The 18,317-nt window shown below is 59.0% G+C and overlaps 1 protein-coding gene across 2 annotated transcripts; it reads right to left on the bottom strand.

Annotated features, from left to right (window-relative positions):
- Positions 1–129: 129 nt before the first annotated feature.
- On the bottom strand, positions 130–17,523 carry SAMD14 (sterile alpha motif domain containing 14). Of its 2 annotated transcripts, XM_081110556.1 has the most exons (10): positions 17,263–17,523; positions 12,535–12,589; positions 5,782–5,948; positions 5,049–5,337; positions 3,847–3,934; positions 3,672–3,746; positions 3,408–3,567; positions 2,762–2,881; positions 2,519–2,674; positions 130–1,757 (listed from the first exon to the last, which is right to left on the bottom strand). In XM_081110556.1, the coding sequence occupies exons 2-10, from the start codon at positions 12,575–12,577 to the stop codon at positions 1,602–1,604; spliced, it is 1,254 nt and encodes a 417-aa protein (XP_080966682.1). In that variant the 5' UTR covers positions 12,578–12,589; positions 17,263–17,523; the 3' UTR covers positions 130–1,601. The 2 variants fall into 2 exon arrangements, with proteins under 2 accessions (XP_080966682.1, XP_080966681.1); XM_081110555.1 differs by having other exon boundaries at positions 2,519–2,881; positions 17,263–17,380.
- Between the last annotated feature and the right edge of the window lie 794 nt (positions 17,524–18,317).

Raw genomic sequence — 18,317 nt, 5'->3', positions numbered from 1 at the left:
TGCGTGCAGACTGCAGCCCCTGTGACCAGTGTATGACACGCTCGGGTGCTCGGACAGCTCAGGGCATGACTCAGTGTTACCACAAGGACGGAGCCCAGGCCAGCCCCCAGCCAGGAAGGCAGAGATCACTGGCACATCGTAAGTGTTTATTGAAATAAATTGAGTACTGCCTCCCCCCTTCACATGCAGGTGGGCACCCATAGAGCTCCCGATAGTTTCCAGGACCCGGGTGCCCGCCAACCTCCCCACCAGCCTCCACCGGGCCCAGGTGGTGCCAGTGCCCCCGTATCTGTTTCCCTCTGAAGCCCCTCCTCTAGCAAAGAGCAGCAAAGGGCTGGGTCCCAGGGGCGGGGTGGCCCTCAAGCCACAGGCCCTGGGCAGGAATGAAGGGAGTCGGCATGCACTGGGTCCTGTCCCCCACTCCAGGCAGATGGAGGGGTGGGGCCACTTCTAGTCAGAGGCCCCGTAGCCCCACTGGAAACTGGCCAGTGCTCCAGAAGCTGGGCTAGTTTTCTAGCCCAGAGTGCGGCTCCCGACAAGGACAGGTGTCATCCCTGGGCTGCTGGGATCCACTCCATCCCCACGGGGTGGGGGCTGGCCCAACCCCTCCTTGTAGGCAGAGCCTGCACTGTCTTCCAGGTGAGGGAGGGCTGACAAACCCTGCCAATCTAGCAGTTTCCAGGGGACCCAGAGTTGCCTCTGCCTGGCTACGGTGAGGATTCGCCAGTTCAGTCCCACACAGGCATCGGTAGGGGGCGTCCTGTGTCCCCACCAGCTCTGAGTTTGTTCTGTGGGCAGGGAGGGCTCAGGTGCCCTCTGAGGGCAGCCGGAGGAGGAGTGGGCCTGCCTTAGAGAGCAGGGCAAACACAGGCCTGGCTGGGCCCCAGGAGGGGAGGACTGTAAGGTGTCCTTTCATCATTGGGGCTGCAGGGCAGGGGAAGAAAAGGAGGGTTTCATCCTCCCTTCGCCTGACGTCTGCACAGATGGCATGGATAGCCATGCGCTTGCTCTGCTCTCCGATTGAGGAGGAGCCTGGAGTCTACCCTGAGTGCAGCGGGCTGCAGTGCCCACCGGCCTCCCTGGGAGCAGAGGGCTCTCCCACACACAGCCACCTTGGAGAGCCCGAGAGGACCGACTCCACCCACCCACTCCTCCCCTGGTGCTCAGCCACCTGACAGCCCTGGGACCGGGCCCCATGGCAGGGCCTCTGAAAGGCAGGCAGGTAGACGTGCCAGCTCACTGCAGGCCCCAGCACCACGGTGGCCTGAGGACAGAGTCAGACTGACCCAGGGACCTCTGGGCTCCCAGGCTGCCTTCAGCCCTGGCCTCCCTGCCCTCTTCCCATGATCTGCAACCTCCCCCAGGAACTCTGTGCCAAGCCAGTCCTGGAAGGCAATCTAGTACTGGGCCCTCTCCCTGGGCCTCCCTTTCTGGGGGGATCTTGGTCCAGACAGAGTGACAAGATGAGAGAGGGCATGTACCCCTGAGGCCGTGGGGCCGGGCCAGCCCAAGCTTGGCGCCCAGGCTCCACTTCCCCGGGAGCCTGTGCCCGCTGAGCGGCGGCTGCCCGTGCCTGGGTGCCATGCCTGCCTCGCTCTCCTCTAGGTCTTCTTGGCCTCCTGCTCCCGGCGCCGGAGCTTCTCGCGCTGCCGGGCAGCCTTCTCCTGGGCCTTGCGCTCCTTCTCAGCGGCCGCTGCCAGCTCCTTCACCTTCCGCTTCACCAGTGCCCGGTCATGCGAGCTGCTGAGCCCCAGGCTCTGGGGGAGGAGCTGAGAGTGAGGGACAGCGCCCCAGAACCACCCCCAGGTTCTGTGTGTCCAGGTGTGCCCTCCCCGGAGCTCCACCTGTCCTCTCTGAAGTGCAGCCTCCACCTCCCAGACCTGCCAGTGGATCAGAACCCTCAGGGCAAGAATGTGAACCGGGAGTAGTTGGGAGAGAAGAGGGTGGGGAGTACCAGGCCCTTTACCAGCACCCCAGCCCCCACCATCCTCCACTTCCCATAATCCCTGGCTCCCACTCCTCCACTCAGAATTTCAGCCTGGCCATGACCCTGATGCCCAGAGATGGGGTGCAACTTGCCCAAGGTCACACAGCTGGTCAGTTGGTGAGGCCCCTTCCCACTCGAGACTTCCCGGGGGGCTCTCCTCCCCACTCCTTCCCCAAGCAACTTGGCAGAGGTTGGAAACAGGCCAGAACCTTGCAGCACAGACATCAGGCCCCTCCTGATCCCCCTCCATTACCACCCGCCTCCACTGAGAATCGGACAAGGTGATCAGGGGAGAGGCCTGCTTCCCACGATACGAGGAGACGCATCAGAGTCAAGAGTTAGATGAGATGAAGCCCTAAAGGTCAAGGACTGGAGCTTGAAGGTCAAACTAAAGAACTGGGTTTCAGTGTCACTTTCAGGGTACAAAGATCGGGCCAGGGACCCTGCCTAGATGGCAGAGGTTAGGGCAGTAGGAGTACAAGGTCAGGGTAGGGGAGCCCAATCCCTGAAGGTGGCCTCAGGCTGACCCACCTTCAGTTTGCTCCCATCCAGCTGCAGGAGCTGCGGCCCGTCCACCTGCCGGGCGGCAAACTCAGCGGCATACTGCTCCAGGTTGAGGCTGTGCAGCCACTGGCCCACCTGCTGACTGGTCCAGTGGTGGATCGTGGGAAGAGGTTCATCCAGGAACTGGGGCGGAGACCAAGGAGAGTGAGGGGGGCAGACCTGGCCTGGGGCCTGCACACCCGGCAGAGTCAGAGGCCAGGGCCTGCTCACCTCATCCGAAGACTGGGAGAGCGTGTGGTAGGGGTAGGAGCACTTGGTCTCCTGCCGGGGACCACTCGGGATCTTGGGGCTGCTGCTGGGGGGTGTGGAGTCATCACTCAGGGTGGATTCCTAGACGGGAGGGCGTGCATGCTGCTGAGCAGAAAGCTTGCCCCCAGCTCAAGGGAGTCCCCACAAACCCCCCACCCCCATCTGGATGGAGATGTCCTGGACGAGGCACCAGGCACCCTATGCATGAGCCAGGAGCTGGGCAGGCACCACATGACTTGGTGACTCGTGAGAGGCACCAGGATCTGAGGCCTGTGGGAGGACATGGGGCTAGTATGAGCCAGGCAGAAAAGTTAGCAGGAATAGAGGAGACCTCAGGCTGGGTATACGCTAGGGGAATTATAGTATTTAGTGATGTGCTGAACTGATGAAGCAATGAATGAATCAACAACTTAACTGATCAGAATATGAATAAGTGAACAAGTGAATGCACAAACTGAGATGGATGAATGAGTGAGCCACCGAATGGCTTTATGGAGGACTAATGGACTCCAGGAATGCCTGATCCCAGCCCGAGCCAGAGTGGAGTGTGCTCTCATGGCATCTGATCCCTAGGGCCAGTATGGCGGCAAGAAGGCCATGGACTCACCTGAGAAGCTGACTTCTTAGGGCTGAAGCGCTCATGTTTAGGGGAGCAGGCAGGGGAGGTGGTGCTGCCGGAGGACGCCGAGCCCTTGCCACTGTCTGTGAACCAGGAAAAGGGCAGGAACGGGGAGCCCGCTGACCTGCTGGACCCCTCCACCGACTCCCTGTGGAGAGAGCAGCCTGCTTGGGTGTGGGCACCGAGGAGAGGGTGGGCCCACAGGGAATTATGGGTAGAAGCTGAGGCTGAGGTGTGGTGGGTACCACTTACCTGCTGCCCATGGACAGGCGGTTGCTGCCCTTATCCTTCCGGCTCTTGCTAGTAGATGCTCGGCGTAAGGTGACCCTACGGGGAGGGAAGAGGGGGGGTGGGCCAGTGCTGCCCACTGTGCTACCCTGCGCCCCAACAGCTCCACGCCTTTGGCTCTGGTCCCTCCTCCACTCACCCCAGGTCCAGGAACTTCCGGCGAGTCTTCTTATCCAGGCCAATGGTGGGACTGGCAGGCTCAGGTGGGCTGGCATCCCGACTGTCATCTTTTGGGGAAGAGGGACGGAAACAGCCCGTGTGGTTGCCTTCCTGCCTCCTCCAGCTGCCGGTGTGAGGTGCTGGAAATTCTCCCGACTTAGAATCATGCCATCTGGCTCTGGTGCCCCTCACTGGCTGTGTGACCCAGGACAGTCACTCTAACTCTCTGAGCTCCCTTCATCTCAAATACGGGGATATTTCATGGGACCTAATGGGATGTGTATGAAAACCTTATGCAAACCATAAACCACTCTGAAACGGTAGGGACCACTACTATTTCGTGTTAATTTTATCTTGGCCAACTTCTAACCAGCCTTCCAATCTTGCACCACATGTCACTTCCCCAGAGAAGCCTTCCAGGATGCTCCCAACTAGGTCCTGTCACCTTTTATATGCTCCCTTGTGGCGAGCGGCTACAGCGTTTGGACAGGTTCAAGCCTGGGACTAGTGAGAGGGCACGATCCTCTCGTGACAAAGCCACGTGTAAGTCCCAGCACAATTACAGCCAAAGGCTATGGCTGAACCTAGTAAGCTTGACCTTATGGTCCGAACCTGTGGCCCCACGTGGCTGAGTGATATACGCTGCTGGAGGTGCAGCAAGGAAACAAAGCTTGATCAGGTGCGTGTAATTGAGTGGATTCGAAACCCTCGAGAACATTGTAAACATCCTGACCACGCCCTTACTTTACCTCGTGGAATCTGGCTATAAAATAAGGACCTGGCTTGGCTTGCAGGCGCTGTCTCTCCATCAGAGAAGCAGTGTCCCACCTAGACCCAGCTTTCCTCTTGCCCGCTACCAGCGGTCGCCAACCAGTGGTCCGCGAGGTCCGAAAAGTTGGCGACCGCTGCTTTAAGGAAACCTTTGGAGCAGGTCGCCAACCGGTGGACTATAAGGCACTATTTCATTGTTCCTCCCGGAAACTACACGCCCCCGGAGGCTGAGAAACTGCATGTTTGCTCGCTTGTGCGCCGAGCGTCCCCTCGTAGGCGCTCAGATGAGTGAAACGAGGTGTTAACCACCGTCACCACCCCAGCCGCTCTGCACCCGGTCCAGCCCTGGGCTTCGGCGCCGCTGCGGTCCCCGCGCGCACCAGCAGGGGGCGCCGCGCGGGCCTCGCTCACCTTCGCTGTGCGGCTCCGCACGCAGGTGGCGGCGCACAAAGCTGGGCGAGCTGTCCGAGGAGGGCGCGGAGCGCGGCGGCGAGCAGGAGGCGGCGGCCAGGCCCTCGTGCGATGCGGCGTTGTGCAGGGGTCGGTAGCGGGTGAGCGGCGAGGGTGGCGGCTCATCCTCATCCAGGCTGCGCCGCAACCCCGGAGGCTCCAGGCAGAACGAGCCCACGGCCGGAGACCCTGGGCCCGAGTGCAAAGGCGAGCGCAGCCGGTGCAGGGGGCTCCCGCAGCCGTCGGTCACCTGCGGGAGGGGCAGCCGCTCACTGCCATCCCTCCTCCCCGCTTCCCTGAGGGGCTGGGCGCCAGGCTCGCCCTGTAAACTGCACGGGAGCCTCTGAGGCGTCTGTCTTTCGGGGGACCTAGAGGGGGTTCTCCCCATGCGGGCGGAGGGGTGGCTGGGCAGTGCGAGGGGGGAACAGGGGCAGGCAGTCACATAGGCTGGGGCTGAATCCCACCTCCTTCCATTACTGTGTGACTTTGTGACGGAACCTCTGAGCCTCTGTAAATGAGGATGATAATCTCTTCCTTAAGGATGAAATGAGCCAAATGTGAAGGTAGCTACAGCTTGTGAGCATTATTAGATCAGAAGCCTGGGTGTGTGGCTTCCCTGGAAGAGGGTGTGGAGGGGCTCTCCAGGGGCAAGAAGAGTGGGTGGGGTATGTGTGATTGGGTGGGCGGCCCCAACCTTGCCTCCGGGCCCATCGGAGCCTTCACCATCCTCCGCAGAGCTGGCACTGTCCCGAAGCCTGGAGCGGGAAGGCCGGTGTCTACGGCCTTTGGCCAGCAGTTGGGCCCGGGCTTTGTGTAAACTGCTGTCCAGTCTGACGGTCTCTGGCACAGCCAAGTCTAGGTCTGCAAACCGGGGGGAGGGGGCAGAGACCAGAGGCATGAGGACAGCAAGCCCCGAGGCCCACCTCCAGTGGCCACCTGCACTCACGCCCCAGGCATTCAATGAATGTTTCCGAGTGCCAGGCACTGGGAGTGCAGATGAGATGGGTAATGGTCTCTCTCAGTCTCCGGGGAAGCAGACACATCGGCACATAGATACAGCCGGGTGGTGGAACCCTCACAGGCGGAGGAGGGGGTGGGGGGAGACAGGACCGCCCTGGCTGGCTGGGTCAGAGGAGGACACGCCAGGGCTGGGTTTTAAGATCTGCATATGCCAAGTTGGCGAGACTTGTATATGCAATGCTGGAAAGTAGGGCAGCGGGGCCAAGGGGGCACCACCCGGGCAGCTGGAGGGTGTAGGTCTGTGGAGGGAAGGGCTGGGGGATGAGACTGGAGAGATCACAGTAGCAATGGCTATCACTGAGGAAGTGCCGACTGCACCAGGCTAGGGCAGTTATTTTGCGCATTTTAGAGCTGAGCAAACTTGAGGCTCAGAGAGGGAAGGTCTGCCTGAAGCCACCAGCTAGCAGTGGACTGGGACTGGAGCCTGGCTAGTCTGGCTCCAGAGGCTGGCCCCGCTGGGGACACCGGCTTGCTGTGCCATGCTCAGGGTCACACTCAGAGATAGCACCACTGGCTCTCCGGGGAACTGGAGCAGAGGGGTCCCTGCTCCCCACCCCCTCCCCCTACACACACAACCCAGTGGCAGCTGCAGGGAGGAAAACTCGGTGCCCTGAGGCCTGGGGCCTGTCCTGGGGTCTGTGGCCCAGGGCCAGGTCCTGGCCGGGGATGTGGAGGAAGAGCTGGCAAACCCAGCGAGTGGGTCATGCATAAACCCTACTGCTCCCAGCTCCATTTGCTCCGCCTGAGGATGAAGCCCCTTTCTGCAGTGTGTCTCTCAACCTCAGAGTCACCAGGCAGAGAAGGTTCTTCCGGGACTTCAGGATGGATTTAGACCAGTGGTTCTCAACCTTCTGGCCCTTTAAATACAGTTCCTCATGTTGTGACCCAACCATAAAATTATTTTCGTTGCTACTTCATAACTGTAATGTTGCTACTGTTATGAATCGTAATGTAAATATCTGATATGCAGGACGGTCTTAGGCAACCCCTGTGAAAGGGTCGTTCGACCGCAAAAGGGGTCGCGACCCACAGGTTGAGAACCGCTGATTTAGACCTTTCTTCCCACCCTACCTCCAGTGAGCTCAGGGACCCCATCCCATCCCCCAGGCCGGTTCTGTGCTGTCTGCTCCTCTTTCTCTAGTCTGCAGACATCCCAGAGGCTCTCCTGGCTTAACAACCACCCATGTCTATTTCCAGCCCTGACCCCGCCCCTGAATCCCAAACCTGGGCACCTCAGTACCTACCAGGCACCTCATACTCAACCCATCAAAACAAACGCACCACCTGGCCTCAAACTGGCTTCTCTGTCCCGTGGCTCAGTGAAAGGCCTCCTCCTTCACCCAGTTGCTGCCCTGACCCTCAGCCTCAGACCCAGGTGGTCATTCATGTGTCCAGCTGCCTACCTGACATCTCCACGTGCATGGCCAATGGGCATCTTCAATGCGCATGTCAGAACTGGACTCCCCACCCCCAAGCTGCTCCTCCCAGTCTGCCCAGCTCAGCAAATGGCAGCTTTATCCTTCCAGCTTCTCGGAGCAAACCCCTGGAGTCATCGCTGGGTCCTCTTTCTCCCTCCCGCCCTACCCACCCATCCGTCCAGTTCCTCTTCGCTCCACTTCTGGCAGATATCTACACGTACTGAAATATTTATGGTGAAATGACAAGATGTTTTGGATTGGGTTCAAAATAATCCCGGGGCAGAGGAGTGGAGCGCGCAAAGGGACAGAGAGGAGCAAGGCTAATCCACACGCCGACGATGGCTGCGGCCGAGTGACAGGTACGCGCATACGATGGAGAGCACAGGGCTATTCTCTCCGCTTGTGATTTCCCACAATAAAATAGTGTTCGTCTGTGTCTGTGTTACGCACACCCACATGCATGTACGCATATGGGGAGAAAGAGGAGAGACAGTCCACAGAAGAGTAGGGGAGAAAGAGAGGCTAGGAGAGAGGAGGGGAAGGAAGGAGAGGGGAAGATAGAGGAGGGGAGACGAAAGAGAACTCCTCACAGCCGGTCTAGGTCATCATCTCCTCTCGCCTCCCAGCTGGTATTCCCTCCTCCTCCTTTTCCCATTTACAGTCTATTTTCAACACCGCCGCCAGAGTGATCCTGATAAAACATGTCAGCCCCTGTCACTCCTCTGTGACTTCCATCTCACACAGCGGAAGAACCTGCGTCTCCCAGGAGCCTTCCACCCGAGTCTGCCCTCTGAGAGACAGTCTGTGCCACCTCTCTGAGCTTCTGCTTCTCTCCCTCTCCCCACTCCAGCCGTCCTGGTTGCCTGGCTCTTCCTCATGTTAGCCTAACCTGCACCTCGGGGCCTTTGCACTTCCTCTTCCTGTCCTGCAGGCTCTAGCCACGATTTCTGCATGGTTCTCACCTCCTTCCGGTCTTGGCTTAAATACTCTGAGGACTTCCCCGACCACATAATCTACAATAATAAAAGGCTAATATGCAAACAGACCAACGGCAGAATGACCGGTCGCTATGATGCACACTGACCACCAGGGGGCAGACAACACAGGAGCTGCCCTCTGGTGGTCACTGTGCTCCCACAGGGGGAGCACCGCTCAGCGAGAAGCCCGGCTCACAGCTGGTGAACGCAGCGGCGGTGGCGGGAGACTCTCCCTCCTCTGCAGTAGTGCTAAGGATGTCTGACTGCCAGCTTAGGCCCGCTTAAGCCAGCATTCGGACATCCCCAAGGGCTCCTGAACTGCGAGAGGGTGCAGGCCAGGCTGAGGGACTCCCCCTGAGTGCATGAATTTCATGCACCAGGCCTCTAGTAATCTAAAATACCCCCAGAACCTATTTTTCACATATCTATTTTTTCCTGTGTTGTGTATCATTCCCTAGAATACTGTATATCTTACTTATTTCATTTACTGTCTCTCTGCACCCTTTAGAAGGTCAGCTCCACCAGCACAGATGTTTCTATTTTGTCCATTGCTCTAACACAGGCACAGAATGGTGCCTGGTATGTAGTGGTTAGAAAATATTATTTTAATGAAAGGACAGGTTTGCCTCCTCACACCCCTGGAACCTGGCCTCTTTCTCCAACAGGACAGATTGCCTTAGGCCAGGCCTTCCCCAGCTGCCCACCTGCCACCTCCCCCTCCACCACCCACCCTCACCCTACCCCACTGTCCCAGAGCATGGCCTCGGCACCCTCCATTCTTAGTTCCCTGCTCCTAACGTGTGCAGGCTCTGTTCTCTCTCCCCTCCCACTTTCTACAAGTGAGAAGAAATCCTAAAGCACAGTTCTGACTGTGTCTCATACTCTCCTGCTTCTGAAACCCCGGGCAGAGGGTCAGGGGTGAGGGGTGGGGAGTGGCCATCCCAACATCAAGTCCATGCCCTCGGCCCTCCATTCAAGTCCTGAGGGGCCAGCGCCCCCTCTGCTGAGCTGCCCTCACTCCCTCCTCGGCACAGCGTGCTCGGATAGGCACACCTTGGTTAAGAGCAGAAGCCCTGGGGCCAGATGGCCTGGGTTGAACCCAGTCCTGCCACTTGCTGGCTGGTCGGCCCTGAACAAGTTACTTACGTTTAGCTAACTGCTTCCTCGTCTGTAAAATGGGGCCATACCAGCAGTCTCTTCCTTACGGAGCCGTGAGCACCACATAAGAGAATCCATAACGTGCTTCCCCATATCACCTGTGACGTGGTAAGTGCTCACAGGCACTGGCTGCAGTGGGCACTGGATGCAACCGCTTATACTGATACCCAGACACCCGCCTCTACCTTCCTGTCCCACCTCCATCCCTGTGCTCTCGCTGCTCTCTCTGCTCCATCACTCACCACCCTTTGGTCCTCAACTCCAACATGTCACCTCGTCGCCTCCCCCCACTCCGGACAGCCACTATGATCTGGTTGGGCATGAGTGTCCCATGCCAGTCTACACAGCAGAAGTGACACCCTTGCCTGTCCACGGGTACCCTACGAGCCTGGTGCGGGGCCTGGCGAGGGTAGGTGCTCAGTAGGCGTTTGACAAGCGAGGTAAAGCCACACTTCCACGGACAGGTGCAGAGCTGGGCAGAGAAGGACCCCAGTTCCACGCAAGTGCTGGTGAGGTCCCCGCCCAACACCGCCCACGTCCCATCCTCTGCACAGCACCCCGCACCTTCTCCCCTCTCCGTGTTTAGTCGTGTGGGCTTTGTTACCCGCCCCCCTGCTCGGCCCTGGGCTAGAATTCACGCTCCATGATGGCGGTGACTTTGGCTTGTTCGGCGGTACCTCTAATACTTGTCAAATGTAGGAGGAAGACAGGCAGTGACTGGGGCCACTGTTCTAGATGAGGTCGCCAGGCTGAGGTGTGGGTGACAATACCGAGCCAAGGCTGCAGAAAGAACAAGAGGGATGCCATGGTCTCGGGCTTGGAGTGCCCGGCGCCCAGCAGGCGCCAGTGCAGCCAGCAGTGCAGGCCCTGGGCTGAGCTGGGGGAGGGAGCCTTCCGTTCCCTGCCCCCTGACACTGGAAGCAGTGAGGACTGCGGACTGAAGACAGAACAATAACAGCTAATACTCACTGGCTGGTCTAAGTGCTTCACAATTACTAGCTCGTTTAAACCTCCCACAGCCCTCTGAGAAGAGACTTCGGGAATCCCCAGGCAGCCTTAATATGGCTGGTGAAGAGCCGGCGGGTTACAGGCAGCCTGGCTCCCCAGGCTCGGTTTGTAACTAACAAGCCGGCTGTACCTCCTCTGAGGCCTAGATGGGAGTGACTTCTGAGTCCAAACCCTCATTTTACAGGTGGGGAAGGTGAGGCTGGGAGAGGAAAGGTTTAACCCAGGGGCAGAGGTCATGGCATGCAGGTCTCCGGGCTCCCAGGCCAGCGTTCTTGCCACTCTGGGGGTGCGAGGGCTCAGCCGGTGACCAGCCACCCTGCGTTACATGATGGAGCGTACAGTGCTATTCTCCCTACGTGTGGTTTCCCACAACAAGATACTGTTGGCACGTGTCTGTGTTACACACACTCACATACCTGCATAGGGATGGGGAGAAAGAGGAGGGCCAGGGAAAGGGCCCTTTGCCCCTGACTCTGAGCCATGACCACAGGACCATGGTCATCTTACCTTGGAGGATCTAGGGAGCAAGGTGGGGCAGTCCCTCCTCCAGCCCTGGCTCTCCCGGCCCCTCCCTTTCTTCCATCCTTCCCTCCAGATGCTTCCCTCCCCACTCTCCCCCTGGGAGCTACTCAGGCCCAGGGCAGTGGGAAGTCTTGAATATTTAATTGCCTTTCGCCTTGGGGAAGCAGGCAGGGCTGACAGGGAGAAGGAAAACAGGAAGGGTTGGGGTGGGAGAGGGGTGTGGAGGACGAAGGGCCTCTGTCAGGCCAGAGGTCAGGCCAGGCCTGGGTGGAGGTGGAGCAGCTCTGAGTCTGAGTCTGAGGCCCAGCCGCAGTTCATGGGGGGTGGGGGGTGGGGGTCTCCTAGAGGCAAACCCTCCACAGTTCCCAGGGAGGGTGAGTGGAAAGCGGCAGCCCCCAGGAGCAGGGAGGCGGCAGTTCCTGGCATGGCCAGGGCATGTGGCAGGGGCAGGGGAGAAGGAGGTGAGCAGGGGAGGGGGAGGAGGAAAGGGAAGGAAGGTGGAGATGAGAAGTCAGGGGAGGAGAAGCTGGGAGGCCCTGTGGCCTTCCACACCCAGGAGCCCCTCAAGGTCATGCACACCAGTGTGAGTTCTGAAAGCTGCACACGACAGGCTTCAGGCGCTTCCATCTGTCTTCCCCTCTCCTCCATGTTCCCTTGCTCACTGACTCCTGCACCAATTCCAGCTGGGAAACAGCCTTTCCACCCCACTGTATGCTGGGAACTCTGCCCTGCTGGTTGTCTATCTCCAATCCATACAATAGAAAGGTTGCAGCGGGTAAAGGATGGCGCAGGCAGGTGTGTGCACGCCCCCCGGTGTGTACGAGACTGCGTGTTATGCATTTGAGTTCTGTGTACATCCATGCAGAGTGAGGTCGCTTGTGTATGCAAATTAAAAATGATGTGTGTCACCTGTCCTGGCGGGTACAGGTGTACCGCACCGTGACTGAGAGCAGGGAATTGGCAGCCTGGAGTCCCAGCTCTGCCATGAACCTACCACGTGATCTTTAAAGCAAGTCCCTCCAGCACTGTGCCCGAGCTCCTTGTCTGTAAAATGGACACACTCCTTAGCATCAGTGTGAGGATTCAATGAGGCGTGCGTGTGAGATGGGGGTGCCGGCCTTAGTGCCTGGCATGAGACAGCACTTATTAAAAGAGGATCCTTATTAATATTGCTGCTGTTGTAATTGCCATGTCCAGATGTGTGACAAAGAATCAGGCTGTACGACCACAACATACACACTCACACACACACTCACACACACACACTAAAGTCCCCAAGGGACTCCTCCCTGCCACCCCACACCAAGGGCCAGGTGGCTAGAGATAGAGCCAAACAGAACTTACCAAACACCTCATCAGCGGCTTCTCGGAGCTTTGAAGAAGCCATGGCTCAAGAGAGCTGAGGAGAACAAAGGGGCAGACAGAGAAAGACCATGGGTAAGAGCTTCAGGTTGGTGGAGGCCAGGGAGCCAGCAATGGCTACCAGCTCCTGGCCTCTGGCCCCTCCCCTCTCCTCAGAACTCTTCCTCAGGCCCCTGGAAGAGAAGTTATCTGAACGAGGTAGCCCGGATTGTGGCGGGTGGGGCAGGAGGCCGAGCAGAAGGCAGGGGCAGAAGCAGGTCCAAGGTGTAGACACAGGCTGAGTCCTGTGGTCATGGTCCCAGCTGATTTGCCGTGTGCCTCCACCCAGGTCACAGTACTTTCCCCCTTCACTCTCTCGGGCCTTTCCTTCGTTAGCTTTCCCAGAAAACTTACTCATCATAAACTGTCCAACAGAAAATCTAGGAGAAATCTTGGAGATTCTTAAATCCAATCCACTCATTTTACAAATAAAGCAACAGGGAGAATGGCCTAAGATCACATAACAAGTTAACGGCAGTATCAGGACCAGAACTCAGGTTCTTCCACCATCCATCTACCTACCTCCCTACCTACACACTCATCCAATCATCATCCATCCATCCATCCATCCATTCCTCCATCCATCCATCCACCTCCCTACTTACACATTCATCCACCCATCATCCATCCATCCATCCCTCCATCCATCCACCCATCATCCATCCATCCATCCCTCCCTCCCTCCATCCATCCATCCACCTCCCTCCCTCCCTACTTACACATTCATCCACCCATCATCCATCCATCCATCCCTCCATCCATCCACCCATCATCCATCCATCCATCCCTCCATCCATCCACCCATCACCCATCCATCCATCCCTCCCTCCCTCCATCCATCCATCCACCTCCCTCCCTCCCTACTTACACATTCATCCACCCATCATCCATCCATCCATCCATCCCTCCCTCCATCCATCCATCCACCTCCCTACTTACACATTCATCCACCCATCATCCATCCATCCATCCATCCATCCCTCCATCCATCTACCCATCATCCATCCATCCATCCCTCCCTCCCTCCATCCATCCACCTCCCTTCATCCATCCACCTCCCTCCATCCCTACTTACACATTCATTCACCCATCATCCATCCATCCATCCATCCCTCCCTCCATCCATCCACCTCCCTCCCTCCCTACTTACACATTCATCCACCCATCGTCCCTCCATCCATCCCTCCATTGCTCCATCCATCCACCCATCATCCATCCATCCACTCCTCCATCCCTCCATCTTTGCATCCATCAGTTCATACTATCCACCCATCCGCCTTCCAATCCATCACCCAGTCCCACCTCCCTACCCCCATCATTGGTGCGCTCACCACCTGCCTTCCTGAACACGAGCTACTCAGGAAGCTGGCGCCATCAGCAGCAGAGCCACTGTTCTTGACAAACTCGCAGTTCTAGACAGACTCACAGATGCCAGAGGGTACGAGGAGTACTCACAGCACAGCAGTGGACAGCCAACTCTCTATGATGCATTGAGCATGTTCTGGGAAGAAGTGCAGATGGGTGGGGGGCTGATTTTGTGTTTTTGGTGGGAAGCAAGGAGGGCAGGTGGGGAAGCAGGATATGTGCAGCTGAAGCAATTGGGGCTTCCCAGCAGATACAGGATCGCAGCAGCCGACACCAAGGCCAGGGTGTCAGAGGGGCAGGGGAATACTGGATGAAGGGGGAGCGAGGAAGCTCAGGGGCAGGGCACACTGCATTCCAGGGCCATGATCTCCACTTACTGCTTTTTTGTTTGTTTGTTTTTTCATTCTCACCCCAGGATATTTTTCCATTGATTTTTAGGGAGAATGGAAGAGAGAAGGAAAGACAGAAACATTGATGTGAGAGAAACACATCCATTGGTTGCCTCCTGCATAAGCCCCGACCAGGGCCTGGGCTGGGGAGGAGCCTACAACCACAGTACATGCCCTTGACCGAATCAACCCCGGGACCCTTTGGTCCACAAGCCGACGCTCTATCCACTGAACCAAACTGGCTAGGGCTCCAGTTACTTCTAACACTCCGGTCTGCATGAGAAGGGCAGGGCACTGGGTTAGACCAGACATGTGGTAGGTGTAAGAAAGCTAAGTCACGTGCCTGGGGCCTTTCCCAGCTGTCCCGTTATTACAGAGACATCGTCTCACGGAGCGCTAGCCAGGCTTGGGACTCTTAGTATCCCCACGTTACAGGTGTGGAAACCAAGATGCAGGAGATAACTGGCAGAACGCCACCTTGACCCGGGTCTCCCGCCCCTCAGCCCTGTCCTGGGTGAGGATCTGCAGTTTTGGAAGATGCTCATAAGGAAAGGACGCCGAGGGGAGAAAGGTAGAGGAAAGGGGGCTGCTCCATACTGGCTAGAACTGGGAGAAGCAGGCTCTATGGGTGCTTGGGGCTGAAAACAGGAAATGAGGTATCAGAAAGGGCCAGGTATATGGGCCCTCCAAGAACCCTCCTGCCATTCCTGAACTCTGGGTGCAAGTAGCAAAGAAGTTGTAGGACCCCTCTTCCTGTCCTGAAGGACCAAAGAGGCAGGGAGGCTGCCCCTAAGAATAAACCACATTTCCTCATTCCATCACAAAGCTGCATCTGACCAGCACACAGCTGCCACCTCCTCCAGAAAGCCGTCCTAGATAGCCCTCCGTCCTCCCATGTGTCTACATAACTTCTAAATCCACCCTTACCCAAGCACTGGGAAGTGAGGAATTTTTCATATTTCATTGATTCTCTAAGTGGGTCATCTCTCTCCCACATCTGAATGGGAGCTCCCTGAGGAGCGGGGACAGTATTCCCCACCAGACTAGGGACGCTCTGAAGGTAAGAATGAGCCCTGGACGATATGGCTGCGTTGGCTGGAGCACTGTCCCACACAGGAAAGGTCATGGGTTGGATTCCGGGTCAAGATACATACTCAGGTTGAGGGTTCGATCCCCAGTCAGGTACATACCGGAGACAACTGATCAACTGATGTTTCTCTCTCACACTGGTCTTTCTCTCTCTCAAATCAATAGCAAACAAACAAGCATATCCTTGGGTGAGGATTTAAAAAGAAAAAGTAAATTAAAACAAAGATAAGAATGGAGGCTCCCTGAGGGAAGCTGTGGTGACTCCTCTCTTAGACAACCTGACATGGAGATCCCATGTGCTCTTTTCTTAACATTTTTATTGATTTCAAATTTTTTTAATCCTCGCCCGAGTAGTGAGGATATTTTTTCCCATTGATTTTTAGAGAGAGTGGAAGGGAGGGGGAAAGAGAGAGAGAAATATCGATGTGAGAGAGATACATCAATTGGTTGCCTCCCCCTCCAGCAGCCCAACCAACTGGGCCAGGGATTGAACCTGCAACCAGGTACATGCCCTTGACTGGGAATCGAACCCCCAACCCACCGCTCTAACCACCGAGGAAAGCAAGGGGCCCAGATGTTCTTTATTCAAGGCCAGTCCAGGTGGAGACCCTCTGGGGAAAGGAGTCCTCTGTCAGGTGCCCTCAGGGGAGGGCGGGGCTTCCAGCTCCCACCTGCGCCCAATCCATCCTGATTCAGCACAAACTGCTTTCTTCCCCACCTTCACCCAGAACTCCCTGTGGCTGGGGGACCCTCCTTACTCTGGAAGCAGGACATCCAGGGGGTCACCGGGCCTCTCCCACTCAACCCCCTCATTCCAAAGCTGAGCCATCACACTCCTACACACATACACACATACACACACACACACACACACACACACACACTCAGCCAGGTAACTGCCACAGGGAGAGATGAACCTGTCCCTCCGCTCACAGTCTGAGCTCTGACTCTACTGGGCGCTCCTTCCAATTCTCGGAAGAGGAGGTCCAATGACCTTTGACCCCTTTCTGGGAGCCAGGTGAGCTCAAAGCTTCTTGGGACGGGGGGGGGGGGGGGGGGGGGGGGGGGGGGGAGAGAAAGAGAAAGAAAGGGGCACAGCCCGGAGAGAGAAGGGGTAGCAGGAACAGACCGGTTGGGGTGCGGGGGTCAGTCCACAGAGCCCCAGAGAGAAGGAAGGAGAGGAGACACCCGGGCTGGGGAGAGCGGAGGTGAGAGGGCCACCGGCAGCCCCGAGTGCGGCCCAAGGGGGGCTGTGGAGAGGGGTGGCCCCAGCCGGGCAGCTGGAGGAAAGGCGCCCAGGAGGAGCAGAACGACCGAGAGAGAAGTGCAACTGGGAAAGGCTGAGGATGGCCGGCAGAGGAGGCTGGGGTGCGAGGAGGCAGTTGGGCAGCCAGAGAAAGCCAAGCCCCTCGCCCACAGGCCCAGGCTGGGGGCGTCCGGCAAGCGTGCCCCCCCCCCCGGCGCCGCTGGAGCTGGGGGAGAGGTGGAGGGCAGGCACCCACTGCACCCTAGGGCCCCACTCCCCCATCAGAGCCTCTCGGACAGTTTCTTCCCAATCCATCAGCCCCTCGCGGCGTTGGACGAGAAAGAGTTAAGCCCTCTCCCCCTCCTCCCACGCCAGTTTTTTAAATTAATTTATCCCGGCAGCGGGCTGGAGGGAGAGGATTAGGGACACCATCCTGTCTCCGTCCCCTCCCCTGGCAGCCCGGCTCCCCGGCTCCGCGCAGCCCCCCAGGGACGGGGAAGAAAGGCCCGCCGCTTCACTCCGTCCAGCCCCCCTCGGGGTCCCCCGCAGCCCGCTTCCCCGCCCGCCGGTCCGGCCCCTCACCTCCGGCATCGGTCATCTTCAGCGTCCGGCGCCTAAGGAACCCCCGGGCCCCTGGTGCTCCGGGCGGGGGCCGTCACCCCGGCCGCGGGGGGCTCCGGGCGGGCTCGGTCCGCTCCATCCCAGGAGTGGGGTGGGGGCGGCGAGGAGGGTCCCGAAGCCGGAGGGGGGGCGTGGGGAGCGCTGGGGAGGGTTTGCTGCGAGCAGGAGGCGCCGGCGGGGCTGGACCGGGAGACCTAATGGGAGGATGCTCCGTGCGTGTGCGTGAGTGTGTGTGCGTGTGTGTGTGTGCGGTGTGTGGGGGGGGGGGGGAGAGGGGGGGAGAGAGAGAGAGAGAGAGAGAGAGAGAGAGAGCGCCAGCCACCTCCCCGCCCGCCAGGCCCCCTGGACGCGGCCCCTCCCCCGCCGGGCAGGCCGTTGCGCGTCGCGTCGCGGCGGTGGGGGTCTCGGGGTCCCCCGGAAGGGGCGATGCAGGGGGCGCGCGGCGGGGAGGTGGGCGCCCGGGAGACAAAGAGCGGGGGGAGGGGGAGGGGCGGAGGCGGCCGGCCGCCCGGCGAGGGGTTCGGAGTTGTCGCTACTTCTCAGCCCGGGAGTCGGGGCCCGGGGGAGCGGCCCCCCTCCGCACCCCCGGGGCTCCCGCCTCCTCTGCCAGGTCCGCGCAGGCTCCTGATTCGTCCACTGAACAGACCTCCACCGCGTGGTCGCGGGCGCGGAGGCCCGAGGGGACCGCGGGGCGGGCGGCGGAGCCCGGGGGAGGGGCGGGGGCAGGGGAGGCCCGAGGGGACCGTGGGGAACGGACCAACCCGGTCCCGGCCGTGCGGCTGGCGGCGGAGCCCGGGGGGAGGGGCGGGGGGAGGCCCGGTGCCGGAGGCCTGGTCCACGGAGGGTACCTGCGCGCCGGGAGAGCGCACGGGGTCGGGGTGCGGGGCGCTGGGCCGCGCCGGGAGGCGGGGTGAGGAAGGGATGGAGGTGATCCGGAAGGATTCCTGGAGGAGGCGACAGGGTGGCTACTCCCGCGGCCAGGCCGGGGTGAGAGGCGGGGTGGGGGTGGAGAGAAG

The sequence above is a fragment of the Myotis nattereri genome, assembly GCF_964212035.1.
Source record: "Myotis nattereri genome assembly, chromosome: 16".
In the NCBI taxonomy this organism is placed as follows: domain Eukaryota; kingdom Metazoa; phylum Chordata; class Mammalia; order Chiroptera; family Vespertilionidae; genus Myotis; species Myotis nattereri.
This window is presented reverse-complemented; position numbering and strand designations above follow the sequence as displayed.

Excerpts from the sequence above, each read along its gene's own strand:
- SAMD14 (XM_081110555.1), bottom strand. The coding sequence starts at position 12,577 with ATGGCTTCTTCAAAGCTCCGAGAAGCCGCTGATGAGGTGTTTG. Across the intron at positions 5,949-12,534 it reads AGCCGCTGATGAGGTGTTTG|ACCTAGACTTGGCTGTGCCA; the intron begins GTAAGTTCTGTT and ends CCCGGTTTGCAG. Across the intron at positions 3,568-3,671 it reads CGCCTGTCCATGGGCAGCAG|GGAGTCGGTGGAGGGGTCCA; the intron begins GTAAGTGGTACC and ends CTCTCTCCACAG.